This window comes from Cibotium barometz, chromosome 10 (genome assembly GCF_041138505.1).
Source record: "Cibotium barometz isolate CiBa-2024 chromosome 10, ASM4113850v1, whole genome shotgun sequence".
NCBI classification, from domain to species: Eukaryota; Viridiplantae; Streptophyta; class Polypodiopsida; order Cyatheales; family Cibotiaceae; genus Cibotium; species Cibotium barometz.
The window spans coordinates 41,470,251-41,481,963 of NC_141055.1; the positions used below are offsets into that span (position 1 = coordinate 41,470,251).

The 11,713-nt window shown below is 45.1% G+C and overlaps 1 protein-coding gene across 4 annotated transcripts in view; it reads left to right on the forward strand.

Annotated features, from left to right (window-relative positions):
• The window catches only part of LOC147634911 (phosphoserine phosphatase, chloroplastic-like), a 70,909-nt gene extending 63,469 nt beyond the window's left edge, over nt 1-7,440 (forward strand). For 2 of the 4 annotated variants that reach the window (XM_086804156.1, XM_086804159.1), the window contains exons 5-8: nt 6,348-6,497; nt 6,598-6,696; nt 6,766-6,819; nt 7,102-7,440. In XM_086804156.1, coding sequence (XP_086660282.1) covers nt 6,348-6,497; nt 6,598-6,696; nt 6,766-6,819; nt 7,102-7,242 — 444 coding nt within the window. In that variant the 3' untranslated portion in view covers nt 7,243-7,440. The remainder of the gene's footprint in view (nt 1-6,347; nt 6,498-6,597; nt 6,697-6,765; nt 6,820-7,101) is intronic. The other 2 variants (XM_086804157.1, XM_086804158.1) reach the window with 2 other exon arrangements.
• Nucleotides 7,441-11,713: the final 4,273 nt, after the last annotated feature.

Genomic DNA, 11,713 nt, shown 5'->3' on the forward strand with positions numbered 1-11,713 from the left:
GCATCATCAAAAACCCATCTCTAATTGAATAAGATGGGACAGCAGTACCATGATTCAAATCAGCCCAAATAAGTTGAAAATCTGTCCAAAGCATACATATCTCGCATCCTTGATAAGTCCTGGTGGTAGGCAGTAGTTACAACATGCACTTGTGGCCTGCGTGACAAAGCATCCGCCACCAAATTCTTTTTGCCTGGGGTATGCAAAATCTGAAAATGGAACATGGACAAGTAGTTTTCCCACCTTAGATGTTTTTCTGAGAGTTTAGGTTGTGTCAGAAAGTGCCGTAAACTCTGGTGATCTGATTTTACCATAAATTCAGCCCCCAAAAGATAATGCTTCCATGTTTGAAGGGCATGAATAACAGCTAACAACTCTTTGTCATAAACCTGCAAATACAATTCCGCATGTTGCAAGCGACAGCTTTCAAAAGCCACTGCATGTCCCTCTTGGTTCAAAACAGCTCCCAAACAATCTCGACATGCAGCACACTCGACCACAAAAGGTCTATGCAAATTTGGAATAATAAGAATTGGCCAAATACTCATATAATCCAAATGATGTTCGGAAAGCCATTTTGTGCACATCTTGAGGTACCACTCGAATTTGATGGTAACCACTCTTAAGATCAATGCGACTGAAACAAGCAGCTCCATCAAGAATATCAAGAATATCATCAATTCAAGGAATCGAAAACCTGTTCTTGATAGTAATCTTGTTAAGGGCCCTATAATCAACACACATTCTGTATGTCCCATCCTTTTTCTGCACAAGTAAAGCTGGAGAACAATAAGGCGAAGAACTTGGCCTTATCAACCCCTTCTCAAGCAAATCATTTACTTGAGTCATGATTTCCTCCTGTTAGGTAGCACTCACCCTATAAGGAGGTCGGTTAGGAGGAGAGCTCCCAGGAATTATATCAATACAATGATCCTCTGGCCTCTCTGGGGATAACTGTCCTGGTATTGAATCAACAAAACAATCAGCATATTCACTTAAGAAATCAATCTTATCTTGATCTACGGGGGTTACAGCATCATGCTCAACATTATCACATACAAAGACCAAGTAAGAACAAGCTGATTTCTTTATTGCCTTTGAAGGATATATGGCTTACAACGGGTATGGTACTCCCAATAGTACCCGCATCAATACAAACTTCCCCACCCCTATGAGTTAACATAACTTTCTTTTCTTTGTGCAAAATCTTGGGATCCAAACGATAATGCCAAGGCATCCCAAAAATCACATCACATCCTGTAAGTGGTGCTACGAGGAAGTCTTCATGATCCAAATATTCCTGTATTTGTATGTGAAGGTTCCCACTAATGGGAGTAACCTTAGCTTCCTTGCCCTCAAAGGCAGCATCTGCATGAAAGTCTATGCCCATTTCCTCGGGCTTTAACCCAAGAGCAGCACCCATTTGTATGGATATGAAGTTATCTGTATTATCAAAAAGGAATAAAGCTGTTTGGTCCTTTAACTTGCTCCAAGCTTTACATAAGATTTTGCTCTTTGGTTCATTTGCAGTGTTACCCTGAACATCGGGTATAACATTCACACTCGGTTTGGCATCCTGCATATTATTCTTTTTGAGATTCTGGAGGCATTGAGCTTTCATGTGATCTTTGCTCCCACATGTGAAGCACTTCCTCTCTCTCATGCAATCAAAGATATGCTGTCTGTGTTAGCAGTCATCTCTTGTCTGTATATTTACACCAGGGTCTCTGTTGTGGGTGTGGCTGTCCGATTTAGGTGTTTTCTCATTTTTTTCCCACTTTTGATATTTTTTGATATTTTTTTTCCACTTTTGATATTTTTTCCATTTTTTTTCCTGGTGTGGGAGGCTGTTTGTGCCTGTCGACTGTTCCAGATGTTGGCCGAATGGACACTGGGGACCCGACCTAGTGTGCTAACTTGGCCGACTGCACCAAAGCTGGTCGTGGGCATTTTTGCATGCTGTCGGTTGTTTTTCAGTAGGCCGACTGGCTGCCTGGGGCCATATAAAATGATCCCTTGCCCCCCACACTATTCACTTTGTATTCTGGGATTTTCTTGTGTATATAGCAAAGTTATACGCTTCTCTCTCTCTCTCTCTCTCTCTCTCTCTCTCTCTCTCTCTCAGTTCTGCGTTTTTCTGTTGTGCACTTGCTCCTGGTGTTTTTAGATCTTGTCTTCATCTCCGCTGCATATTCTGACACGGTATCAGAGCTCTAGGCTCTTGGAAGATCTTGGGAACTGTGTGAGCAAGAGGGGGGCTGTTTTAGTTCTTCATTTTTTCCCACCCACCCTCCCTTTTCAGTTACACCCCCGTAATGGCAGATTTACTTGAGATGGTTAAAAAGCACGTGAAGATCTCGACACTCCCCACGTTCCCGGTGGACCGTCAGTTGTTGGACGGGAACAACTATGGCATATGGAAGGTAATGATGGAATCTGTTTTGGAGTCTTACGACCTTGCTGATTTCATTGTAGTCGGGGTTCCACGGCCGGAGTTAGAGGAAGTGGAGTTACCTTCTATTCGGAAGGAACGGGAGGCAGAGGCACAGTGATGGGATCGTGTCAATGCTAGAGTCCGTTCTTTCATCCCACAGGTAATCAATCATATCAAGCATATGACGCTGGCCAGAGGTATCTGGCAACATTTGGCTTCTCTCTACAACAGGGTACCACCCATGAAGAGAATCTCCTTGGAAGTTCAGATTGGGGGATGAATCTTGAAAAGTCGTCGTGCGGGAACACATCAACAAGTTGCAGGCTCTTCAAGAGGAAGTTCTCCAGGCAGGGAAAGAGATATTGTCAAAGGATATGGCCATAACGTTGCTGTCACATTTTTCCTCTCAGTACTCAGCCTTTTACTCTTCGTTGATTACCAGTGGAAGGCTTAGCACCATCACATGGGAGGAGCTTGTGCCCATGGTCTTGGACCAGGGAGAGCATTTCACGAACCCTCCACAGGGTGGAGGTTTTGAGGCCTTAACTGGCCAACAGTCGAAAGGCTGTAATAATAACAACAAGGACAAAGGGAACGCTTCATCGGAGAAGTCTTTTGGGAGGAAGTTCGACTCAGACCGAGAGAAATTGAAGGTCGAGAGGACCTGTAATGATTGTGGCGAGAAAGGCCACTATTGAAGGAAGTGTCCCAAGCGGACTGGGAAGAGTGTTGATTCTTCAGCTTCAGCTGCAAAGACTCTAGCCTTTGTGCACTTGGAGATGTTGGACACAGACCTTTGGAGTTGGTACACACTGACTTGTGTGGACCTATGCAGACAGCATCCTTGGGAGGTTCTTTGTACTTCATGCTGCTTGTTGATGATTGTTCGAGATTCACATGGGTTTATTTCCTTTCACTTGACACCAATGACAGCAGCAGCACATTGGCAGTCATAGGGCCTCTCAAAACGTTTCCTCTCAGATTTTCGGAAGAGGCTTTGGGACAATTTTCGGCCTAGAAAGATCACCCTCTTTCTTTGACTGATGGCACATAGGAGCTTGGCGGTTGATACTTGGCTGGTAGTTGGACGTTGGCCAGTAGCTTGCCCGAGGTGCAACCACTCTCAGAAGTCTCAGTGTCATTGTCTTTGGGACTTTCCGAAGGCTCAACAGATTTGGCGGTGGATTCTCCGCATTTTCACTATGGACAAGGCCGCAACCTGGATCATTACATGGGCACTGTTGCTTGGGCCACAGAGGTTGTACCAGTCACAGCCCCATCTACAGACTATTGGCGACGAGGCTCATGCAAGAGATGGGAGATTTGCAGTAACATTGCAACATGGGACATTTTGCGAGCTAGATGCAGCGAGGCCATTGAGGGCACTCCGCCCTTGGAGTCCATTAAGAGCATTTGGCTCGACATTATTCCTACCCTCTACGGTCAGTAGGGAGAAGTTATAGGGAGGTTTTGACCACATGCAAAAGCGGCGGGAAGCTTTCTTGAAACTCTGGACGCTTGGCCCTTTCCTCATAGATCGAGGTGGTGACCCCACTTGGCATTACAGACCGCCTGTGTGGGTGTTGCTCCCTCCCCCCCCCCCCCCCCCCCCCCCCCCCCCTCTTCCTTTATGAGATAGCCTTCTCCTCACAAAGCGGTCAGTCTTCTCCTATGATCATTTGATTCCCTCCTCATACATGAGACGAGTTTGTATCTCGTCCATTGTGGCTTTTTTTCATTAACTAATAGAAGGATCTTTTTCCCAGAAAAAAAAAGTATGTAGGGTCGGAGCCCAGTGAATAGCTCATTGAGGATCCACTAAAAGTGGATGAGCTCGAGGAGATTTTGCAACCAGAGCAGATTGTGTATCGAAAGGAATGCAAGCTTGCTGTAGGCAAAGTTTTCAGGTGTGACCTTGTGAAGTTCAAGAACTGTCTTCCCATTGATGCTAAATGGATAGATGAAGAGTTCTTTAGAGATTGCTCTCACTTGCTTCAGACGTATTTGGATGCTTTTCAACTGCGGACGACTGTTTAGAAGTCGGGGAGATGTCACCATTTGGCCACCCAACTGGTCTACCTGTGCTTTCTCGTTATGTATGTACATTGGACTGGCGTCCATGGCAGTTGCATATGCCGGGGATTGATGCCCACTCATGTGATACCGTGGACTTGGCTTTCCGCTAGGACTTATGCCTATGTGTACATGCTGGGAAATGTATGGAGGGTGTTTGTGTTGTCTCTAGTATCACGTTTACTTGCCTGGAACACGTCTATTTTGGTATAGTCTCATGGGTAAGGGAATGTCGCTTGTGAATCGTGTGTGTGAAACTGTCTGCTAACATGGTTATGTGGCATGTGACAGGTGGTAAGTATTTGTCAAAAACCTAGTCTTAGGAATTAGCATTAATTTATAAGTGAGTGTGTACACACTTTATTAAGTTTTGGGTGACCACACACTGATGTCCCGAGGTGGACAAAACTCAATGTCCACTGCCTAGACCTAATTCCCTTTGTACAAAGGAAGAAACCATGTGTCCATCCTAGCTCGCACCACAAGTCACTTGTCCTCTCTAGGGTGGACATCTCATCATCTCTCTCTCTTCCTTCTCTCTCCCCCCCCCTTAATGAGCCTCTTTGGTTGTATTTTTTTGCACTTTTTCCTTCCCAACTCCATATCCAAGCTTGCTAGTGTATTTTCCAAGCTTTCAAGAGTGTTTCCAGGTGGTATTGACTCCCCTACACCCTCCCAATGTCTGAAATTCAGCAAAATAGCTCTTACATGCTGTAATTTTTGGTCTTTTGGCTGAAAACCGTAATTTCAGCCTTCCTTTCTCAAGTTGAACCATAGGGGGAGTTTTCCCAAGGTTCCCTTCATCCTCTTGAAGACTTTTGTAGCAAAGGATCGCAATAGATCGAAGATTTCAACACTCCAGACGCTCCCATCTCGAAGACTTCTGCTGTCATCGACTCTACTTGCAATTGGTAAGCTTTAATGCTCAATTATGGAAGCAAGTAGTATGAGGGAGGAGTAGGACTCCATGTTCACATACCGTGTGTAGTGTTCTCTTGTCCTACGTGCTCTCTTGCAGATTGTTGTTACCATGTGTTGGTGGAACAATAGAGAGTAGATGGTAGGGAACATGGGCAATTGAGAGGGTAGTGAGAGTTGTAGATCTACATCGACAACCATATTGTTTTCAAGATTGTATTCATATGCATTGGTATTGAAATTTGGCTAGAAATGTCCATGTACTTGTATTGAGCATGTTGTCAATTAAGCATCTTGGTGTATTTAGGTGTATTGATTAGCATTGTGTTCATCCAAGTATTCCACACCGATCAATGGAATTACAACGGGCATGACATTGACGTGTGTGGGACGTGCACGACTCACTACCCCTTGGCAGCACTTGGTGCTTCGTCCTTGGACAAGGGCTCACAAAATGCTTGGTGTCTGCACTTAGCGACTTGTACTTGAGTTGTAGTATGTCCATGGCATCCAAGTGCAGGATGCACGTGTTGCACTGAGCAGATGCCTTCTATTGACTAATAGGAGCCTTTCTCTTGTTTGGGGTTTTGGGGAGGGGGGGGGGTTGCTGAATTTTGCTAGAACTGTTCTGATGGCCAGGGAATGTGAAGCCTCTGTGATGGGAGCATGTCATAACCGTGGCGAATCTCCTGGGTCTGCCTCGGTCGGGTGGACGGTCGTGGTACTCTGGATTGAGGGTGTCTGGCCTGCAGGGGGATAGATTCACACTGTGTGTGTGTGTGTGAGAGAGAGAGAGAGAGAGAGAGAGAGAGAGTTTGGGGGGTAAACTTAGTTGCTGCGAAGGCCTAGATGGGCTAATCATAAAGTTTTTTCGACTTGTCAACTGATAATTCTTTCTACTTTGTTTGCTTTTTGTATGTAGCCTGTGGCAAAAATTCTAGAGATTCCAGAAGAAAAGGTTTTTGCCAACAGACTGCTCTTTGACAAGAACGGTGACTATATGGGCTTTGATACTAAGGAACCTACCTCAAGAAGTGGTGGAAAAGCTGCAGCCATTGCACATATTAAGCAGGTATGGAAGAATGTTATTAATGGTCAATTCCATGTACCATTGGAAAGTTCAGGTTTTATAGGAGGGTGCTATAACTTGTGTTTATTTGATGAATACTAAGGCTGGTTACACAGATGTGCGGGGTGCCCATCTAGGGCTCCCAGTTTGGGGATGGACAGACAATCTGGCCTGCCCAGCTCCCTGCCTGTCTTACAGGCAGGTATGATTTCTTATTAAATATGTCGGGCCATCACATGAGCATAAATCTGAGTCTAGTTTTTTGTTTCAGAAATTACACTACAGCAAATTGGTCATGGTTGGTGATGGGGCGACAGACCTTGAGGTAATGTCTTCACTCGCCTGCTTGGCTGCAATTATGGATCAAAAGATGCTTTAATCATGGATCAAAGGATGCCTTGATCAGGAGTTAAAAGAGGGTATTCACATGATAAATGGTGAAAACATTTTTGGAGTGCTTACAATCTCAAGTAGCATTTCCATGTTCATTAATTATTTCAACATGCTTGTATTCTGCTCGTAACTTCTGTGAGCTTGTATGTTCTTTTTTAGTTTAGTTTCTCTTGTGTAGTGTCATATATCTAAGACAATCTTTTGCATTATGAAGGCCCGCCAACCAGGAGGGGCGGACATTTTCATTTGCTATGGTGGAGTGCAGTTCCGGGCGCCTGTTGCAGTACAATCTGACTGGTGTGTTTTGACTTTCAAAGATCTGATTGAGTCTCTAGACCAGCCAGTTTGCACCTGAAAAAGTTGAAAAAGGGCATGACCAATTTGAGGCTTATATATGTAACATAATGTGCAATAAAATGCCATTTTTGAAGGCTGAAGCAAAGGTACATGTGTAGCATTATTTTGCAATAGGGGTGTCATTGTGTTCTTACAGCGATAACGATTTGCATAAAGAAAGGCTGTTGCCAATTTAATAAACAACATTTTGTGGGTGTCTGATGTGCCCGTGGAGACCATGTTCTTTACTCTTACCAAATCATTCTAGAAGAGAGACTGCAAACTCAAGAAGGTTCATAATTCAAATGGGGATGCTATTTGCCTCCTTGGTTACAGCCCAACGGTAGCACTCTTGCCTCCCTCCTATGTGGAGTTACAGGTTTCGAACCTACCCCTGTTGCATTCAGAACTTCAGTCTCAATACAAAAAACGGGGATGCCGTTTCAAATTCATATTATTAACAAGCTTATGATGTATGAAGTTTGATGTAGCTTTTGCTACATTAAATATCACTAGAAAGAAAGAAAGAAAGAAAGAAAGCTGTATTAACGTCTACTAGAGGCCGAACTCGACCTATGAGACAAATCAATGTACAACTGTCAATGTCTTTTGGATGTCCAGAAAAAAAAGGACAAAATGAACATGAAATAAACTATGAAAGTACTGAGCTAGTGGGGGGGTGTGATGGATGGAGCACTACTGCTAGAGGCAACCTATATGCGCAGGGTTACAAGAATGCAATGCAGATCTGTCTAGCTCCAACCAGTACCATAATGGGGGTTGTAGTATGTGATACATAGGCGATGGCGAGGCAAAAATACCTCGGAGCATGATCTCCGAGTGTGAGTGTAAGTGAGCTAGCCGCTCCTGGATATGGTGCTGATGTCGAGCCCATATCTCTGTGATCTCCCTCTGATGTAGTTTGGGAGTCTCGTAGCTTGGTGCTCTCGGTCTCCGTCTGGCTCGGAGGTCCGTAGCACGCTGAAGTGTAACCCCCTCCTGTGTCAGGGTAGGCACTGGGATAGATCTCTAGAAGAAATCAGTGAGCTGGAGCTGTCGCCCACCTCTCCCTGTGGTATGAGTCCGTAGCAGTGTCTCTTTGTGGCGCTCTCTCTCTAGCAAGAACTCGCCAAATCTACGCTGGTCTGCGGACTCCATGATCTGGCGGAGTGAGGGATGTCCATTGAAGATGGTGGTGTCTCTCTCTCTAATGACACTAAATGCTCTGCATCTGCATACATAATGTTCCTTCTCACTGTCAACCTCCTCTTGGCATAGTCTGCATATCCTCTCTGCTCTGGGGATCCGTGCTGCCCCACCTGCCTCATCTCAAGTTGGTGTGATGACACTCTGAGCTAGCCAATCACCAATCGGGCACTGTGACACATCCATGAATCCAGGTCTTTGTATGAATCCATCCGTTGAGATACGCATAAACTGATCTGTGTAGTATAGCATCTTCGGCGGTAGAGACTGACTGGGTGTAATCCAAGTCTCTCGAGTATATCGTTGCCATAAATCCTGTCGAAGGACTCTGTTCCTCTCACTGTGAGAGAGCTGGATGTGTGGTGCATGTATATCATACTAGAAAGGTGGAAGGTGATCTATGTCAAGACCATGCTGAGTGAGCCACTGTATCATCTGTGAATACCATGATCTCCTATCTCCACTCTTTGCGAGCTGCGTGGACGCCTCAAAAGCTCTATGTGAGTCGATCTGATGGCATATCTCTGATCCTCTGTATGAAGTGGAGAAAGCTCGTCAGAATCCAGCATGCGTTGGTGCTCGCAGTCCCCCCTCCTCTGCATATGAGCTCAACTTTGCCTCGAGCATTGTGCCACAAAGTTTGGTCAATGTATGACCAATCATGATAGTCCTGTAGTTGCTGGGGTCTAGCATGTCTCCCGCTTTGTGGAGAGGCACGATGGTGTGCATAGTCCACTCAGCTGGTAGGCCCTTCTCTAGTGCCCTATTAAAGAGGTGAGCAACAAAGGGTCTCAGTGTGTCAGCCGCATAAATAAGATGCTCACTCTGTATACCTGTGTGGTCAGCCGATCTCCCATGCTATAACCGGCGGATAGCTCTCTCTGCCATCGAGGCGGTAAAGAAAGTAGAGGTGGTAGGGCGGGATTCCTGTGGTTGTGGTATGGGCGGCTGCTGAGGGATATGGTAGAGGCTCTTTGCATATGTGTGCCATGTGTGTGGATCCTCAATCTGGGTACGAGGGCGAGGCTCTCTCATCCTGCGCCATGCAGTGGCTGCATCTCTGCTCATGAGTAGGTGGTATATATCCAAGTACTGTGCCTCCTCATATGCATGCCTCTTACGGCGTGTGAGGATCCTCATCTGTCGGCTCGCTTGGCTCTGTGTAATGGTCCCTAGTGCTCTCTGGGCACGGAGGTGTCTATATAGCTCTCTGCACTCATCATCATACCACCGATTCTGGGGCATGCTCCCATATCTATCTATGTGTGCAATGTGTGTATGATGGGAGAAGCTGCGGGTGGCGGCCGTATGTAGTAGAGATGACAGTTGGGTGGTGAGTGTGGCTAGAGGTGACAGGGGATCCATCTGGAATAGCCCGTCATATACATGATGCTCATATATGTTTGCCAAGTCATGGGTGAAGTAGAAAGTTGTATGCGATGCCTGTGTGGGTGTTGGTGTGGAGCTCGCCAGTGACAGTAAGAGGTACGTGTGATCCGGATTCCGCACCAATAGAACAGGGGGGGATGGTGAAAGCTGTCACTGCCTGTGTGGTCTCCATGGACCCCATAATGTAGTGCATTGTGCTACCTCCCCCCCCTCGATCGTGGAAAGCATGTCAGTGCTCCTGAATCTTGCCACTGTCTCATCCCTTTATAAATAACGAGATGGTGTCGCGCTCCCAGCTCAAGTAAGTGATGACCATATCTGGTGTTATCCGGCCCCATGTCCTCTGACACCCTGCAAGCTCCTGTGTCCTCCACCTCTAGTGTGTGCATCACCTTGGGGTGCTCGAAATCATAAATGTCACACTGTCGGCTCTGTGTCCGTGCATTGAAGTCCCCCATAAGGAGGACTTTCCCCAGGTTGAATTAGTGTATGATCTCATCTGAAAGGGCTGCATATGGTGACATAGGCCGCCTGGCGCTAATCGGTGACCTTGCCATCGATGATGCATCGCGATAGAGTGCTCTCTTGCTCTCTTTCCGGGCTTGTAGGACTCTCAGCATGCATGTTTTCCTGTGTTCTAGCTGCATCCTTGTAAGGTCGTCATCCAAATAGATGGGATTGTAATCCTCGTAGAATCACCCTCTTCCTCATGAAGGTGACCCTCTTTGTCTCTCCTGCAAACTGTAGGATGAGGGCTAGCTTGCGTGTTGAGTCTTTCCCGGCTCTCCATGCTTTGGTGAAGGGGAGAGGGTCCTCTTTCCTGTAGCCGAGCTTCATGAGCTGAGAGTTCTCACTATGTACCTTGGTAAACCAAGGTGATGATCTTTAACACTCCACACTGAGTAGACGGTCGATAATCTTTCAAATACAGAGGTAAGTTGGATGATGTTGGCACTTAATGCATTCACTTAGGTGCCACTTTTATTGGGCTGATCTTCACCATGTGACCAATAGCTCATGCTCGGTTAGTGAGGGGGTACACCACTCTTCATGATTCGAGTTTTTTCAAGCACATTCTTTAGAACCAAGAACCAGGAATTAGCTTTTTTACTTTAAACCACAAAAAGTAGGAAAAAATAGCATTAAACTCACGAATTCTCTCGCAACGTCGATTTGTCCATTGAATAGTAGTAACACCGGTTTCAATCGCCATATCCATGATCCACGTGCAAATCAACACAAATCAATAAAATAACATTTTTTGTTTAGTAAATATTAAAATTTACTTCAAAAATATTAAATTTACAATAAGAAAGAAAAAATGACAACAATTAACTAGAGATTGCTCTGATACCACTATTAAAATCGTAAAATCTCTCTAGATAATTGTTATGCATAAACATGCATAAATCAAGCATAAACTCATCCACCCGACCACGAGCCCAAGGGATGCACACATGAAATATAATGGAGTTTCATTTTGTAGTTTGACTTGGTTGGAGAGGATCGGAAGAGAGATTACCGATGATGGTTATCATGCATGAGCTAGAGCAAAATGTTGATGCCTCATGAGATAGACTCTTTTCTAGATGATTAATTGCATACATCATCTATTTACTTTGGATAGAGAGTCTTTCATGGAAAGAATTAGAATCATTGAGAAAATTACCATAGTAGGAGTGGAGTAGGGTTTGGTACTCTTGTGTTTCTATTGGTTCTTGTCATACCACATCCATATATTCTCTTTTCTTTTTGGTCCAACTTGGATGCCACATATATTAAAATCGATTACCTTCATTTACACAAATCTCAGTCAACTACACCTTAGTAGGACTTGGCTACTCCCCAAAAGCCTTCACACAAATCTTTACTTATAATTAGAGAGTGTCCTTAGT